Source organism: Myotis davidii, unplaced genomic scaffold (assembly GCF_000327345.1).
Source record: "Myotis davidii unplaced genomic scaffold, ASM32734v1 scaffold1323, whole genome shotgun sequence".
Classification (NCBI taxonomy): Eukaryota; Metazoa; Chordata; class Mammalia; order Chiroptera; family Vespertilionidae; genus Myotis; species Myotis davidii.
This window is the reverse complement of record NW_006294585.1, coordinates 338153-357147: the sequence shown is the minus strand read 5'-3', so window position 1 is coordinate 357147 and position 18995 is coordinate 338153. Positions and strand designations below refer to the sequence as shown.

The window sequence follows — 18995 nt, the reverse complement described above, 5'->3', positions numbered from 1 at the left end:
TGCAGAGAGGCTTACTGGGAGCGAAGACAGTTCTTTGAGGGAGGGAGACTACCTGCAGGAAGGTGGAAAACACTCCCAATGCACTAAGAGTAGGTCTCAGGGGTGCATTAACTTAGGAATCCACGACTGGGTGCTTCTACAAACAGCAGCGAAGTCAATGTTCCAGTGAAGTGTCTACCCAGTTAATGGTATTTATTATTACTATTATTTTATTGTGCTGACCAATGGCAATGAAAGGAGTCACTAACTAGAAAATGATGAACTAAATAAATGGTAGAAAAATCTGGCCTATAAGTAAAGATGGAGGGTAAAAAGAAATATTTAAAAAGCTAAATCTGGCCCTAGCCGGCTTGGCTCAGTAGATAAAGCGTCAGCCTGCAGACTGAAGGGCACCGGGTTCGATTCTGGCCAGGGGCACATGCCTGGGTTGCGGGCTCAATCCCCAGTGGGGGGCGTGCAGGAGGCAGCTGATCAATGATTCCCTCTCATCACTGATGTTTCTATCTCTCTCTCCTTCTCCCTTCCTCTCTGAAACCAATAAAGAAATATATATATATATAAAAAGCTAAATCTGGAGAAACACCTGAATGCTTCAGCATTTCACCATAGGACCTCCCCAAATCAGCAAGATGTTTCTGGTTTGAGGAGGGACTTGCTTGCGCTGTGATTCTCCACTTTTGGACCTCCTAGCCAGCCAGAGAGGTGTGCCTCCCTGAGGACACAGAGAAGGGATTTCTCCCTTTGTTATAAAGCCCAGAGCACTTGCATGGTTTCAGTTACTGAAGTCCGTCCTAGGGCCTGTGAGGGAATCCAATGTGGATCTTGTTTACTTCATGCATGCTGTAGGTGAATGAATGAATGAATGAATGAATGAATACTGCATGAAAATTGAGCAGCTTTCTGATTTTGAGGGCTCAGCGTGGGCTTTCCTTCTGGAGCAGATACATGAACATGTATTTCAAAGACACTCACAGGAACACATGCTGAGTGAGTAGGAGTCAGAGTGATTCATTAGGCAGGGACTTCCCCACCCACGGGCTCTCTCCGGGGTCCCCACGCCCCTTTCCTCCTGTCATCTCGGCAGGAAATCGCTGCACCGTGTCTCCCATCCGCTGAGGAATGTTAGAGGCATTTTAGCAGGGCCCAGAGTGGGTCAAGTAAAAGTAAATACCGGCCTTATTAGGCCCGTCAGAGACCAGACCTCTCAGGCCACGGCTTCCACGAGTTTCCTGACCTCCAGGAACATCCTTAGTCCCCCTTGCCCGGTGCACCGCCACACACCACCCTGCTCCGCGGTGGCTGCGGGGGAGCTCTGTCCAGAGCTGGGGCAACAGTGGGCAGAGGGCGCTCTTCCAGAAACCCAGGGGATTTTTTCCCCCCCCCCCCCCCCCCAGCATTCCACACAGTTCCTTTCCAACCAGCCACACGTAGGGGAGGAGCAGAGGGATGGATGGGCTGTGCTGATGGTTCTGGTTTGTGCTGATGGTTCTGGTTTCCCAGAACTGGTCTTCCGTGGTGTGCATGTGGTGTTGTTCACGGGCGGGGAGGAGGGGCATAGTATAGCTGTATGCAAAGATTTTAAATTATATCCTGATTCCTTAATGACTGCTGAATGCTAAGAAACTGACTATCATTTATGAGCCACAATTTTTACACCAGACCATTTTCTTTGTTAACTGACTTCCATTTATCTCGGTGAGCTGTAAGCTGCCTGAAGTGGAAAAGCTTCTTTATTTTGGGGTTTCCCGTAGCTGCCTAGAGTGAAAAAGTGTCTTCATTTTGGGGTTCCCCAGAGCACCATGCCTGTGCACACTGGCTGAATGAATGAGTCTGCTGGTGAACGACTGGGATTTCAGATCTGCACAGGACAAACTATATATACACGGATTGCCCCTCTGGTGTGCCCACTGCTTCATGCTCCACGGGGGCACCCACATGGTCCCGTCTCTCGGGGCCTGCTCTCTCTGGCCTGTACTACAGATGAGCTCTTCCTCCTAAGCACACGCCTTCTACCGAGGCCTAGAACTTCAGCACGGAGGGGCTGCCATCACCGGGGACACTCTAAGGGGCAGTAAAGCAAGCTCTTCTCAGCACACGTTTTTGTTAACTGAGGTTAATTAAATCGAGGGTATAGGTGCATGAGTTTTGACAAATGTATGTAGCCATGGAACCACTACCACAGTCAAAATACAGAGTGTTCCCATCGTCCCAAAAGTTCCCTTCGCAGTCGGTCCTCATCACCATTCTCAATCAAGTCAGACATGTCCATCACCCTGGACTCCACAAGTAAGTGGCTCCCCAAGTACGTCTCCAGTCTGCCCCTCTCTCCACACTCACTCCCCTGCAGCCACGGCGCCGATTTCACGCGGCTCCTGGGTGGGTCTCTGCCCTCTGCACACTTCCCACATCGCTGCCCGAGCTACTTTTCTAACCTACTAGTTGGACCACATTCTTTTCCTCCTTATACAAATACAACCAACCAAACACAGAAGCCATGCATCCTGACTCCACAGCACGCTTGAGAAAAAATCCAAGTTCCTTCAGATGCAGTTGAGCTTCATAAACAGCTTGGCCCTGTCCTGCCATCCGAGTCCCATCTCCCAGCCTCCCCAACCTGTCCCACTCCAGCCACGCTGGGCCACCTTGGGAAGGGTACGTCACGTCTTCTGTGCCTTTGAGTCAAAACTCACTGTTTCCCCAGCAAGAGGTTGAGGCCTTTATGAGGCATCCTGGACTCTCCTTTTCTCCCACACATCCTGCTCCTCCCCAGTCCCGGCAGAACTAGCTGCTGCCTTCCCTGTACCCTGAGGGCATTCACTGTGCCAACATCTCCTGCTCTCCATTCCTCTGTGCTGCTCAAACCCACACGCCTCCCCTCTTAGTATCCCTGGGCCTCACAGGCAGTAGAAATGAGAAAACACTTATTGAAAACATTTTGCCTAACACTACATGAAACATGTATGCGTACTAAGGTAAGAATTCTGTACGTTTAACGCACTTTTGGCCTACCCATTGCTTGTTTACATAACAACAGCCACAAGGTTTATTAGGAACATTGTTATGTTTCTTATTTGGGCTTGGATCAGTTTGTAACAACAACAATAATAATGATGATGATGATGATGATTTAGAATTTCTGTTCTAAATCTAATCCAGGAGCACTCCTGTGATGAGAAGTCAAATTTTAACCACTGATAGTTCCTGAGGGAGGACCATTGGATCATTCCTTGTATGGCTACAACGAAGCATTTTCTGTTTGAAACCCATCACCATGGATTTTAAGTGCTTTGGTAAGTTTTCATTTCTCTGCTGTCTCCCCTCCACCCACAGAGAATCTGAAATAACACAATAATCACCCTACAGCAAGGTAGTCCCATTACAATAATGCCAAAAAACGAGAACTCACGTGACCCGCAGAGCTTCCCACGTGATGGATTGAGAAATAGGGTAGAGGGTGAAACACCGATTTCCCCAGCCCTTGCAGAGGCTGAGCTGGTCCTGTCTGGCATGAGCAGTTGCCTCGGTTTACCCCACAGTTCAGTGAAAACTTACCATTTTGAGTGCAACGACGTGAAAAAGACCGAGAAGCACTAAACTAAACCATTCTACCATCTAAACGGCAGACTTAATTCTGCAGAGTCATTCCCTTCTGTGTTCTATAAGCAGAATCAGTCTTATGACTCAAGGGATCCTGAATACACCATCGCCACCCCCCCCCCCCCACAAAAAAATCCAAACCACAATGGTGAAGTGTTTTGTGGTGGAAGAGAATGCTTAGAAAAGCAGCAAATGCCATTAGGTGCTTCCAATACCTGCTGTGCAGCGCGCTGGCCGAGCATAAGCACTTCAGGCATCGTGACATCAGACGGAAGGATTTCTGGAGGGTACTACTCACCGTTCCCACCAACGGGTAAATGAACCCAGCGCCGATGCTGGCCCGGACGTCACTAATGGGTAAGATGAAGTCCCTGGGTACCCCTTTCTTGTCGGGTTGGTGAGAAAGAGAAAGGTGGGTCTTTGCCATGCAGATGGGCAAATTTCCAAAACCCTGTGAGAAAGGAGAGGCAATGTGTTTACTGAGCATAAATGGGAGTCCCCTGTACTTGCTTAATGTGACTCCGTACCACCCCCACAGCTCAGATCCAGGCACACAGTAGGGACCTTTACAGTGACAGTAGGTACCTGGTCACTGAGCCAGAAGGTGGGACAGACACTCATCTCCATGGGCTCATCTCCTGGCAGGTTGCGGATGTCTGTTATTTACCTCGGAGAAGTCTCCTTACGGGAAGGCAGCATTATGTGTGTGTTTGGGGGAAAGTGTGGTTATTTTCAGCAAAGCCGCAGCAGCAGCTGTAGAAATCACTTTCCAAGGATATTAATATCCGGGACTCAGAAAGGTAATCTGGAGAAAGGCTTGGTAATGAGGCTTTCAGGCACTCGTTCTTGGAAGCTGTCAGGAAGCAAAGGGCCCCTTTGTGTTGGCTTATGAATCATGGCTATTTGATCTGCGATTACATTATAGGAACTAAGATGAGGTCACCACTTAAGCCGCTTATTTTTAAGGACCAAAGGCTAAGCCTGACCCAGCGTCCCAAAGGTGAAAGAGCAGGAAGTCACATGTGGGGCCTCACAAAAAGGACAGTGTCCTCGCAGCCTGGTTCCGATTAAAGGACACAGAGTGGCCCTTCAGAGACTTGGCTAATTAAGGGCAAGCACATACTTGACACATCACTTTCAAGGAATATCCCCTTGGTAGAGATAAAAGGAATGCAATCTTCAGAGGTGACCCACACAGAATTCCTTATGATTCAACTGAAAACTATCTGAAAAATGTTTGAGTTTATCGATGGGGGCTGGGGGTGGGGTGGGGCTTTTTTCTCTTTGGAAGGATGTAATACTTTTATATACTGATCAGAATTCTGCTGGGAACAGGCATGTTTGCCCTGCAGAAATGGGGCCCAGAATTTTGGGTTTCAGCGATCACTCAAATATTGAGATAATTTTTTAATTTTAATTTTATTTTCTGATTACAGTTTGTATTCAGTACTATTTTGTATTAGTTTCAGGTCTATAGCACAGCGGATAGACATTGGAAGTGATTTTAATCAGCTGATGTAGGTTTGCCAATGGGGATATTAAAAAAACACACTGCCCTAGTCGGTTTGGCTCAGTGGATAGAGTGTCAGCCTGCAGACCAAAGGATCCCAAGTTCGATTCTGGTCAAGAGCACGTACCTTGGTTGCAGGCTCCTCCCCGGCCCAGACCCTGGTGCGGGGCGTGTGCAAGAGGCAACCAATTGTTGTGTTTCTCTCACATCAGTATTTCTCTCTGTCTTTCTCTCTCCCTTGTGCTCTCTCTAAAAGATCAATGGAAAATATCCTCGTGTAAGGACTAACACACACACACACACACACACCCCACCAAAACCCAATATACCATATTACTTTATAAAATAAAGCACTTTTTAAGACTGAAACCAAAGCACTTAATATTAGAATAAATGACAGTCCTTAAATATTATTAAAAATTCATTAAAAAAAACCCCACCTAGGACCATGGTCGGCAAACTGCGGCTCGCGAGCCACATGCGGCTCTTTGGCCCCTTGAGTGTGGCTCTTCTAAGCCTTAGGAGTACCCTAGTTAAGTTAATAACAATGTACCTACCTATATAGCTTAAGTTTAAAAAATTTGGCTCTCAAAAGAAATGTCAATCGTTGTGCTGTTGATATTTGGCCCTGTTGACTAATGCGTTTGCCGACCACTGACCTAGGACAATGACTTATATTACACATTTCATTGCACATGATTGGAAATTTCACCACAGAACAATGTTTGGATATACAACAATGTTTGGGAATCTTTTTTTAATTTCTAAAGCACCAGTCAAGTATATGCATGGAAAAGTCTAAGAAAACATGAGTTGTTGGTGGTCTTACCAACAACTGGTAGGCATGAAGTACTTAACAAAATGTTAAGTATGGCTGAAACCGGTTTGGCTCAGTGGATAGAGCGTCGGCTTGCGGACTGCAAGGTCCCAGGTTCGATTCCGGTCAAGGGCATGTACCTGGGTTGCGGGCACATCCTCAGTGGGGGATGTGCAGGAGGCAGCTGATCGATGTTCCTCTCTCATCGGTGTTTCTAACTCTCTATCTCTCTCCCTTCCTCTCTGTAAAAACTCAATAAAATATATTTAAAAAAAAATGTTAAGTATGATTTACAAAGCAGACTTCCAAGCTGGGGAATAAAAACACCTCAGACAATGCTCCCAATGAGGCTTTGCCATCAGCTTGCGAAGGGCTTTGACTTCTATCTAGCAAAGTGGATGGGCATTCGAGGCGTACGGTCCTCCTGTTAGGGTTAACCGGCTAAATGTGCTGCAGGGAAGTCCATTACCCACGACCATTCAAGGACCAGACAGTGACTCAGCTGCTGAGTCATGGCCACATTCACAGCTGCTTGGGGACTGCCTTTGTCACTCTCTGGAGGTAGAAGAGGATGGGGCCTTCAACCTTGGTCAACCCTCTCAGCACCAAGCCAACGAACCACCCGTGTAAGAAAGAATACCCCGCCCCCCACATCTATGTGCTGCACTCGTATTTGCCTAACCTGGCGCCATGCTAATATTTTTTAAGGTAGTTAGAGACCTGAAATGAAGAGGAAGTACTACAGATCACCTAAATCTGACCATAGCCACACGTCTAGGGACAGTTCGATGTTTCCGGCTGAGTTTGAGGGACTAAAGATCACACCCCATATTAGACACATTGACAGCTACAAAAGTCAATGTTGCATATCTCAAAAAAATAATGTTCTAATTACAGTCAACACCCGACACCCAAGGATAGCATTTCAATCTCTGTAGGGCACCAAGTAGATTAAATCAAGTTCTGCTGGTGAGACATATATGAGTTCTCCAGTCAAGGTGAATATTTCAAGAGCCTAAGGTGGATTCCTCCCCTCCCCCAGCCCCAAAAGTATAACTTTTACCTGTTGTGTGTAAAGATCAATTTTGGATTGTGCCTCAGGAGAGAGTTCTATATCTCTGGCTCCGTAGACAGCCTGTGCAATGGTCCTTATCTTTTCCACAATTGGAAGCTGGAGAAACACACATGACAGCAAAATCATTAACTTTCATTTCATCACAGAGTTAAGGGAAAATCAGTGAGATTTTCTGCAATTGTTTACAATTCCCCAGTTTCAGATCAGAGGTCAACAAGCAAATAAGCCTTAGATGTTCAGCCAAGTTAGAGGCTGCTTAGTTCAGCATTTTTATCCAGTGCAGCATTTAAACAATGTGGTGTCTCCTCTGCTTTTTAAACTCAGAACAAGAGTCTCCTCACCAAACACCGAGTGCTGATTTCTAAGTGGGTCTCACCTCCGGTGACATGACAGAGTGTCGCATTACTAAAGAGCGGCTCATTTTCTTATGAGCAGAATAGGTTGAGATTTTAATATAAATGTTGTTGTGATCAAACACTCTGTTGGGAAACCGAAGGTTGAATCTAGTGTCACGTTAGTCAATTATGAGAAATCTTGAAGAAAGGGGAAAATCCGAGAAGACAAAATATGGGCAAATAAATGTGTGGGGAGATGAAAAGTCTTCCAGGATGCTAAATGGAAAATATGGATGCAGATTTCTGGTAAAATGCTAAAAGCCATCTTAAGAAACAAGAACGGTTCATTAGGAAAGGAATATGCCACAGGGAAAGTAATTCTCGAGGTAAGCAAAGTGTTTGACAAAATTGTTCAGAGTTTGCTGTGGGTAGGAAATGCAGGCATAATGCAGTTAGTAGGTTTACTCTTGGGTGAACAGTTGCTGGACCAAGTGCTGATGGAATGGACGTCACCCAAGGAGCAGAAGCCTCTCGTGGCCTGAGTCAAGGATATTGGTTGGCTATGGCAAGTGGCACATCTGCATAAATTATTGTTGCTCTCCATAGGAAAGAGAATTATCCAACAGGGCAAAATAGAAGCTAACTTCACCCTCCCAATCTGATAGACCCCAAAACTGCTTTAAAATGGGATTTTCATTATTATAGTTTTTATTATGGTATAGTTGTTCTGTGGTCTGGAACTTAAATTTTGGACGTTTCAACAAATAAAAAAAGAAATGAAGATACAGACCATTATAATCTTTCAATGAAGGACATTAAAAGAGGATCTGAATCATTTGTTCATGGATGAGGGAACTCGATGCTGTACAGATGCCAGTTCCCACAAACAACCTATTAGTTCAATGTAATTCCAATGGGAACCCAAGAGCACTCTTGGCTACATGGCCAACTAATTCTAAAATTCATCATAAAGAGTAGTGGCATAAAGAGGTAAGATCACTTCAAAAATAAATAAAACTAAAAGAACAAAGACAACAGGATCTGCCTTACCACCATACCAGGTATCAAAACTATGCTAGATAATTCCACGTGGTATTGGCATAGGACCAGACACATTAATCAATGGGAGATAAGAAAGAACCCAGAAAGACACCTTAGCAGGTGTGGGATAGTATACAGCAGAAATAGGGAAAGGGCTGCCTTTCCAACTGAATTCTGTCTGGAAAGAAAATTAGATTCCTGCCACACACCAGGCCCCCAAATAAATTCAATATGGAACAAAGGCATAAACTTCAAAATAGGAACTCTAAATAATTGAGGAAAACATTGGGAACTCTATGCTCTGAAGATAGGGAAAAATTTCTTAAATAAGGTAACAATAGAATACATCACAAAGGAAATGATTTATAGATCTGACTACATCAAAAATTTAAAACTTTTTGCATAAAAAAATATACTGTAAATAAGGTTAAAGGATTGGGAAAAATCTGGGAGAAGATATAAGCAAATATTTAAAAGTCAAAAGATTAGCCTGGTCCATGTGCTCAGTGGTTGAGCATCAGCCTATGAATCAGGTCACTATTCAATTCCGGGTCAGTGCATGTGCCTGGGTTACGGCTTCGATCCCCAGTAGGAGGTGTGCAGGACACAGCCAACGGATGATTCTCTCTCATCATAGATGTTTCTCTCTCTCCCCCTCAAACTTACTCTCTGAAACTGATAAAAAATATATTAAAAAAACCTTTTTTTGAAATAATCAAAAGAGTAGTTACTAGAAAGGATAAAAAAAAAAAAAAACAACCCCCACCAAAACCTCCTACAGATCAAGAGAGAGACAATTATTTAATTCTGGGCAAATGGAGTGTGACTAATAATCATATGAAAAAATGCTCAATCTCATTAGTAATCAAGGAATACAAATTAATGAAAAACCAATGCACACCTATTAGATGAGTAACAATGATCAAGTGTGAGGATGTGGGGAAAATGATCCTTCTAAGTGCTCTTGGTTGAGATGCTGCTGTTCTAACCTACCATGAAAGCTTCCTAACGGTCACTTCACTTCTAGTACACTCTCTACTCCACCCAGTCTAACCTTCCCAGAATGTACCCAAGTAGGAAAAACTCAAACATCTTCAGCTTCCCATGGCCTATGAGTGGGCAAAACCTGGTTCTGACGTTCACGCATCTGTGTGCGGTGCTCTGAAGCGTCGCCCGATAAGACACCTTCTTCTTGCTTCTGAGCCCTGCACAGGAAGCCTCTGCCCCTACAATCTCTGGAGACCAACTTCTGCAAAACCCCCTGAGCTCTCCATGGTCCCTCTCAAAGGCCAGCTTCTCCAGGAAGCCTTTACTGCCCCCCTCCGCCCCCCGCCCCGGCCCCCACACAACCACACAAACCCACACACACACACACACCCGGCTGATCTGCCAGCCACCACACTGGAAGCACACACACACACACACACACACACACAGGCATTCTCTTCTCTGATGTCCAGATGCCCTCGTCATGCTCTCACCTGGGTGTTACCAGGACCGGAGGCTCTTCAGGCCTGGCAGGGAGTGGCTGCCAGCAAAGCTCATGCCATCTCAGACGCACTGATGCCCCTCAAATGGAAACAGCCCCCGGATCAGAATCTGACACTAAATCTACGGATGGAAGAGGCCTTTTGTAAACCATATCTCACTTCTCCACCTCTATAAGGGACAACTCTGGGAAGGAATGATCATCATCTTCCAGGAAGGCAGAATACGAAACAAGGTCAGAAATTAGAAGTACTTTTTAGCCCAATATTTAAGGAAAAGCTGTAACCACCAGAGCCGCCTCACTCAGTAGCGACTGTCCATACCAGTCTCAGGCAGGTATGGTGCCAGGAATGTTGTGCGAGAATGACTGCATGACGGTACAGCTGAGGCTGGGCTAGAGAGAGAACCTCCAGGGTGACTTCGAATGTAAAGGATTCAATGTTCGTATTAACTGAAGAATGAAGAATGGCCCACCAGTATATCCTCAAGCACTGTACAGCTGGACAAAGGAGTGTGAATGTTTCTAAATTTCCTGCTGCCTAAACATGGATTCCATGTGATTCCATTGTTACAAGAATCGATAAGAAAGTCCAGGCGGCTGGAAGAGGCTTAGGGGAGAAAAAGAACCTATGTAATACTTTCAACAACAAAGATTTAAAAGAAAGAAAGGAAAAAAGAAAGACCAGGAAGCAATGTGCTCAAGGCAACACTGAGAGAACTTTTCACTTGAACCTTCCATCTCACTCATCAGCACAGTGAGTTGATGGGCACTGAAAGGCCTGCTGTTGATGCTGCACTTAAACTAATATGATCTCCTCTCACGCCAATAAATGCCTTGCAAAGAGCAGCCCTTTTTAAAGAATAAAAGTTAAAAGGAAGCTGAAAGATATTTCTAGCACCCACACAGCAAGCACAATGACCCTGCTTTGCCAGGGAAGTCAGCTCTCAGGATACTGTGTCCCAGGCAGTGTCCCCGCGGCGTCCTGTCTCTGCTTGCACCCCCTCCTGGGCCGCTCCAGCCTTCTGTGGGTGCCACAGCACAGCTGGGTGGCTGTTACCTACATCGTCTTACTGCAGCGCGGAAGCAATGAGAGAACGTGCTGTAAGTGTCTCGCTATACAAACCTCAGGTAATAGTATTATGGAGTGGGGGCAATAGCGACTAAAAGAGTTATGTTTCCTCTGGGAGCAAAACAAAATGACAACAGGACAGATATTACTACTCATAACATATTTAATGAGAAGAGTAGCACTATTTGCTGTACTCTGTGATCTGGAAATAAAGTCGGTAAGTGTAACTTTTCTATTAGGTAATCATTAAAGAACTCACATGGGAACAAATGGTGACTAGTGAAGGTGTTAGTGTGGGTGGGTATTTAGTCGGTTTATTATTAGGTTTTAAAAACGAAAATACTTCAAGAAATATAAATATTTAAATTTTATTTGTGGTAAAAGAGACAACACAATTTACCATCTTAACCATTTTTAGCTGTATTGTTTCATGTTCTTTTCTTAAAAATGTATTTTTTATTTATTTCAGAGAGGGAGAGGGCGAGATAGACACAAACATCAATGATGAGACAATCATTGATCAGCTGCCTCCTGCATGCCCCCCTATTGGGGATCGAGCCCGCAACGCAACGCAACCTGGGCATGTGCCCTTGACCGGAATTGAACCTGGGACTCTTCAGTCTGCAGGCCGATGCTCTATCCACTGAGCCAAACCAGCAAGGGCTGTTTCATATTCTTTAGTACCTTCTCCTTGTTGTAAAACCAACCTCCAGAGCTCTTTTCATCTTGAAAAACTGAATTTGTCTAGCCCAGGCCCACATGCTGAGCTCCCCTGTTCCTGGCAAACCTCTCTGGGAATTTGACTACTCCAGAACCTCAGATCTGTGGAATGACGCATGGACAATGGATGTCCTTTTGCACCTGGCTTTTCATTTAGCGCAATGTCCTCAAAGTTCATTCACGTTGTAGCGTGTGCCCAAATTTCCTTCCTTTTTACGGCTGAGTAGTTTTTCATTGTGTGCACTTACTATATTTTCAAACCTACTCATCTGTCAGTGGGCCCTGGTCCCGCCTTTTGGCTATTGTGTGGAATGGTGCTGTGAGCTCAGCATGTGGGCCCGGGCTAGACAAATTCCTCCTGGAGACCCAGCTTCCAATCCTTCGGGCATAAGGAAATAGAGGTTTTTTGGTCAACAACTAACCTGTCTTCCTTTCTGATGTGCATTTGAAAGTGCTGTGGGAATTTCAAGCAGGTGCCGGGCTGACTCCGAGGGCTGAGCAGTTGTTTTATTTCCTGCAGGAAAACTGCAACCTCCCCCACACGACACATGGCCAGAGCAGAAGGCCGTGCAGAGAGCAGGAGGGGCCAGCGGCCGAGGCCCAGGCGGGAAGCCTGTCCTCCTCACCCTTGGTTTCCGACTTGACCTCAATGTACAGACTGCACCGCTGATGGCCCAGCCCCAGCCCCAGCCTTGCCAACGCTCAGAGGTGAGGATGTCCCCTGGTCCCCCTGCAGCGAGAGGACGGGAGACTGCACCGCCAACCAACACCCGGGCCGCATGCTGAATAAACAAAGTGCTTCGGCTCAGTGCAGCCAGAAATCCCACCACCAAAGTTCTCTTGGGCCCCCTACCACACTCTTCCTTTTTCACTTACATGTGCAAGTAAATAAATAAAAAGAACATCTCAGTTAACAGATCTTTTGGGTTTAATATAAAAACTAAAAAAGGCCCCAGTAAGGCAGTTCCCATTGCATATGGGCTATTTATATTGTGTCAGCGGGCAAGGAAGTTCCTGCTGTTTTTCTGCTTGATTCTGGGCAGAAGTGTAATCCTTAAACAAAAAAAAAGCCAAGCTCAGCCCAATGATCCTGATCTGAACTTGATATTCTCTGTAGTAAATGGTAGTTTTTCTGAAACAAGTAAAACGATAAACTAAATTGAGTGTTTATGCACTAGTCATGCCTGGCTTTCCCCTGGCTCCATATTTACTAATTTATTTATTCACCACATCTTTCATCCTCATATCCCTACCTAGGATTGTGGCCTGCACACAGTAGGCATTTCATAAACATCTGGTGAGGGAATAAATAACCATATACAGCAAGTCCTTGCAAGATGTCACGCAGTGCAAAGAACTTCAGGGACTTTCTGTACAAAGCACTCGTGGCGTGAGGACAATGGTGAGTCAACGAATGGGACAGGACAGTGTGTGACAAGGGCTCCGGGAACCCTTCTATTAAAGGTGGGAGGTCCCAGACTGCAGGGAAGGCAGGCAATCAGCAAAAGCAGGCAAGACGTAAAAAAGGACTTGGATCACGCCTGGAGGACATGAGAGATCTGAGCAAGCAATGAAAGGAAAGATGATTCCACACACAGAGGAAGGCACATGTCAAGGCGTAAATGGCAGCAAACACAAGGTTTATTCTGGAAACAGTGCCTATTCCCTTGTATGATGCTTGGCATATTAATAAGCTACTTCACAAAGCCTGGTGTCTCAACTAGTACTGTATGTCAGATCATTTTGAGCTAACCGTGTACGTTACATCTTCATCTTCACCCAGAATGTAACCCTGAACATATTCTGCACTGGTTAGGTCCCAAACCTCTTCAATGTACATTCAGGAAACCAAAATAGTCTAGCTCAGAGCCGTCTACTGGGCACTTCCTGTAATGATGGACATGTTCTCCCTGCACTTCGCACCCAGTGGCTGTTAAGCAGGTGAAATGTGACTAGTGCAACCAAGGAAATGAATTCTGAACTTGAGCGGTGGCACAGCACAGGAAATAACTATGACCAGCGGCCACGCTGTGGTGCCGTCCCTTGCATAGAGCAGGCACACCATAAAGTGGTGGCGGCATAGAGGTAAGCTGGAGGGTGGGCCTTCAGGCTCCTCAATGTTCACTTTGTGGACGTGGCGATCCAGGCTCCACATTAGACAGCACAGCCTCCTCGAAAAGGCCTTCAGGAGCTGCTGGAATTATTCACTGAAGTTTCTTAAGACCTGCTTTTTTTCATGGACTAAAACGGATCTACAAGTTCCAGAAAGCAGTTATCAAATAAAACAAATTTTTTTGTTGGTGGTGAGAAGAAAATGAGCGAAAATAAAGTGAATAGAATATTAAGTGAAACAGAAGAGAGTTAGATATGAAGCTGCTGGAACTGGAGGAAGAGGACACGAGAAGCTTTATGACAGGGCATCGCCGTCTGCAGCCCTCAGACCTCCAGGAAGGCCCAGGAGAACACGACACAGCGCTCCACCACCCACACTCCGCTCGCTCTGAACGGCTGAAGTGCTGGCCACTTTGCCGTGTCTTCGCCAGCCACACGGAATGAAAACTACATTGTTCTTTTGTTTCACCAAGGCCGCAGAGGGGAATTCATACGAATGAGACGTTCCTATGCTGTGATGTGGGCGAAATGTTTGCCAATGCCCCTAAAATATTTAAAGGGAAGGATCAAAGAATAAACTTGCAAGTTGAATAGAAATCTCTGGACACAGTAATTATTTCATTTTGTATTTTAAATGAAGCATGAATTTTAAATTATCTGCAAGTGCAGTTTGGTAAATAACCTTTCCTGTATTTTAAAAAAAAAAGTATAACGTGCCCTAGCCGGTTTGGCTCAGTGGACAGAACATCAGCCTGCGGACTGAAGGGTCCTGCATTCGGTTCTGGTCAAGGGCACATGCCCAGATTGCAGGCTCGATCCCAGTAGGGGGCATGCAGGAGGCAGCCGATCAATGATTCTCTCTCATCATGGATGTTTTTCTCTCTCCCTCTCTGAAGTCAATAAAAATATATTTAAAAAAAGAAAAGTATAACATGACACCATTGGCTGGTAACTTACACGGAGCGTACCCAAGGTGCAAGGGGTTCCTGACAACGTACCCTCAGGGTCAGGAGAGCAGCTCTCGTTGTAACTGAGAACAACAGGCCCATAGCCTCGACACAAAGCATGTCCTCAGCTGGAAACCAGCACACGCAAGCAGCACATGTGAGCTGCCACGATGTACGTGCCGACGTCCATGAGCCGCCTCTGAGCGGCCATCCCTGTCGGCTCGCAGGCCCCGAGCAACAAGTTCACCCGGAGCTGCTCATTCTAAGGCCACCGGGGTGTGGCGATCGCTGGGTCTGGGGGAGGAAAAAGGCTCCTGGCCAGAAATCTGCGTCTGTGCCTGAGAAGGGACAACAAGGGATTCACACGGTGAGCTTCTACACTCTCAAACGGGAGATGACAGCAACGTCAAAGGGAAGGAATACAGCAGGTCCTCCCATCGCATCCTTTCATCCAATGCTGTCTCGTCGTAAGGGTGTCTTTCTCTGCTGAAGTGGTCTGCTAAATGTGATGACTTCACTGATAATATCTGTGATGATATTTAAAAAATGCTCCTTAGTGCTTGCTCTTTAGGCTGAGAAAATGAATACTGTCCCCATACAATGCTGTGATGTGGTCTGAATTTAGTCAGAAGGGCAGGGATGGACCAGCTAACACAGTGACGGCGAACCTGTGACACGCGTGTCAGAGGTGACACGAGAACTCATTTTTTTGGTTGATTTTTCTTTGTTAAATGGCATTTAAATATACAAAATAAATATCAAAAATATAAGTCTTTGTTTTACTATGGTTGCAAATATCAAAAAATTTCTATATGTGGCACGGCACCAGAGTTAAGTTAGGGTTTTTCAAAATGCTGACACGCCGAGCTCGAAAGGTTCACCATCACTGAGCTAACATGTGCTGGGACACTGACAGTTCATTTCACATCCTTCAGTCTGTCCTGATTGGTCCATCATTTGAGATGAAATAAATGCATTTCTAGAAACTTCTGTCATAGTGACAGCCCCCTTTTCAGGGTAGAAGAAGGCACTTAAGTGAAGTCCCAGGAGTCCCTGTGACATGCACAAAGGAAGCCGATCCAGATCACCATTTTTCTCACAGGTGCTATTTCCAGCATCGGACACAAAGCCGGGGGAGCTCTGCCAGAATCACACGGGGCCCGGCAGGCTGCGTGAGAAAGCTGTGCTGGTGCTAGCAATAGTGTCGGATCTCCCGGGACCCATCAGGCACAGGTGAGCGAGCAGGTGGCGGCCGAGGAGGTGGGTGATAGACTGCAGGCCCAAGGAGACTTGACAGAGACCCCGGAAGCCAGCGCTGGAGGAGAATCCGGTTTTGACAGAGATGTCAGGAGAGTTTGCAGGTGGGTGTGGTGTGGTTGAGGGGAGATGATATGGGAATTCAGGGCTGAACCACGGGGAGGAGGCCAGGGCAGAAGAGGGTGTGAGGGACAGAAGCAGTTCAGGCTGGATGACCGGAGCCTGATCATCAGTAGGAAAGGAGAATATAAGGGAGTACATAGGAAAGAGAAATGGGTTCTTGAATGGGATACCTAATGACTGGCAGATGTAAGGGGCAGCTCCCTATAGAACACGCCACACATTCCATGCACAGGGAGGGGGGAGGCAGGGAGGTGTGGTTGGGGGGGAACCACACAGACCAAGGACAGGGCTGAGGCTAGGGAGCAAAGAGCCAGAGGAGGTCTAAGGCCCCGAGGGGGAGAAACAGTACAGGGACAAGGGCAACAAGAAGAACGGCCCTTCTCCTTGGAGTGTTTCTTTGCAATGATTCTGAAATATAGGAGACATACAGAGATGTGCAAAAATGTCACTGTCAGTTTTTAAATTCTATTAACTAAAACTATATATATATATATTTATAGTGTGAATGTACTTAATGCCAAAGAAATGTGCATTTAAAAAAGGTTAAAATGGGAAATTTCACTTATGTATATTTTTACCACAATTTAAAAACACTATATATACACTACATATACATACATATAAGTAGTCATATGAAGGCATTTTTATTTATTTAAAATTTGAGGCTCTGGTTGTAAATGCCTGGAATCCCATTAAAGGATAACCCCGCCGACAACTGGCATATGTTCAAGTTTCAAACATTAAGAAATAGAAAATAATTTCTTAATAACCAACCCAAAGCAAACCAAACCAAAACAAAACCCCTGCCTTAACCCACTGTACGCCACAAGGGTCCGCAGACGCAAGCCGGCCCTTCCCCACACACCATGTGCGTCTATAAAAAAAATGTTTTCCCTAAGTGGCAGCCCTGACCAACTTTAAAACCATTTTTTGTGAGAATTTTCAGCTGAGAATATTCAAGAACACCTGAATTGTGAGTAATATATTTATTTTTATAATATTCATTGCAAATGGATTTTTTAAATTAAATTCAAAATACCGTGGTGCGTGGGGATGGTTTCCGTTTTGGACGGTGGTAGTTAACTGGTTAAAAAAGACCAGCGGGGGAGAAGACGCCTAACCGTCCAGGCAGTGAAAGCACAATAGTCCAGGAAGGAGGGATGCTGGCTGGGGCCCTGGGCTGAGTCCCAGGTCTGTTTTGATTTCCCTGTATCCAGCCCCCTCGCTGTGATCAAGAGAATGGCTTCACACAAAGGACAGGAAAGACCTTTTAATAAAAACAAACACTAGCCCCTCTTGCTGTCAAGGTTACACCTCAAGATGTTTGCAAGGTCAGAAGAAGGCTACAGAGACGATTTTCAGCCTCAATTCCTGATTTAACAAACAATATCCAGACTGATTTGCAAGCTGACTTTCAGCGCCAACCCATCCTTTGCAAAAGCAGCTGAATTCCTACTATATCACGAATGGTTTTCCATTCTAATGGAGAAACAACGCTAAATGTCTTGCTTTGATTTGGTGGTGCCTTTCTGTGGTGGGCAGGCCAACAGGAGCAGAGCAAGGACTACGGGCCAGGTGCTGAGGTCATCAGGGTGAAAAGCCGTGGGTGCCTAGTGGAGGACAATTTTAAGAGGGGGACCTTATCCCAGGTGGCTTTCCTCCCCTAGCGTATCGCTGGTCCTGTGGTTTGGGTTCGGACCCCCTGACCTCTCCGCCCTAGAGATGACATTTAGGCCTCAATTCTATTCCAGCTCGAGGCCCAGAAAAGCAGCAAAACCAGACACACAACACCTTCGCCAAGGCTGACGTCACCAAGGACCAGCTGCATTGACTGGTTTATATGTTAGCTCATTTTTAGAACTATAGCTGTTATACAATAGTTGGTGAGCTGAGGGCCTGGAAAATGAGAAGACTAGCAGGGCCCAAAGAGGTGCTGTGGGGGCGGGAAGCCCGCTCTCACCCCAAACGCTCCACTCCAAGCAAACATTGCCCAGAGAGCCACATTTCTGCTGAACTGGGAAGAAACTGACCACCCCACCCATTGGCTGTGGCTTCCAAAAATCTGGCTGCTCAGGGTGGGGAGAAATGGATCATTCTACTGTCTCTCTAAGCTCCAAGGGCCCTTCCTTTGCCTCTGTAACTTGTTTTCCAAGCCCAATTCTTCTATGAATTACTTCTTCGACCTCTGTGATTTTCCAAATAAATGTCCGCGTAGAGTTTGAGTCTTGGCTCTGAATTCTTTCCTAGCCAGAACCCAAGTACCCAGGTTGCTGAACCCAGGTTTGTCCAATCCCACCATTCTATCACCAGATGCTGCTCTCGCCACGCCCAACATCTCTTTCTCTGTGCACTAGAAGCCTTGGATTCTAATTCGTTTTAAGCTTCTAATGGAGAAACAACGCTAAATGTCTTGCTTTGATTTGGTGGTGCCTTTCTGTGGTGGGCAGGCCAACAGGAGCAGAGCAAGGACTACGGGCCAGGTGCTGAGGTCATCAGGGTGAAAAGCCGTGGGTGCCTAGTGGAGGACAATTTTAAGAGGGGGACCTTATCCCAGGTGGCTTTCCTCCCCTAGCGTATCGCTGGTCCTGTGGTTTGGGTTCGGACCCCCTGACCTCTCCGCCCTAGAGATGACATTTAGGCCTCAATTCTATTCCAGCTCGAGGCCCAGAAAAGCAGCAAAACCAGACACACAACACCTTCGCCAAGGCTGACGTCACCAAGGACCAGCTGCATTGACTGGTGACCCCCTGCCCTACAGCTGACCAGTCAATCAGTGGAGACCCTGATCCTGAAAGAACACACCTGGAAAGCTAATGAACAGTCTATTGAGACCACCCCTAAAATCTCCACTTTAAAACCCCTGGGACATAAGACCCAATGCACTCTCCCTCTTGGGGCCTTTC

The 18995-nt window shown here is 46.1% G+C and overlaps 1 protein-coding gene across 1 annotated transcript in view; it reads right to left on the bottom strand.

Moving 5' to 3' along the window:
* Positions 1–18995, bottom strand: part of MTHFD1L (methylenetetrahydrofolate dehydrogenase (NADP+ dependent) 1-like) — a 157557-nt gene that overhangs the window by 32599 nt on the left and 105963 nt on the right. The window contains exons 25-26 of the mRNA XM_006768722.2: positions 6988–7095; positions 3896–4048 (exon numbers count right to left, since the gene is read on the bottom strand). Of these exons, the coding sequence (XP_006768785.1) occupies positions 3896–4048; positions 6988–7095 (261 nt within the window). The remainder of the gene's footprint in view (positions 1–3895; positions 4049–6987; positions 7096–18995) is intronic.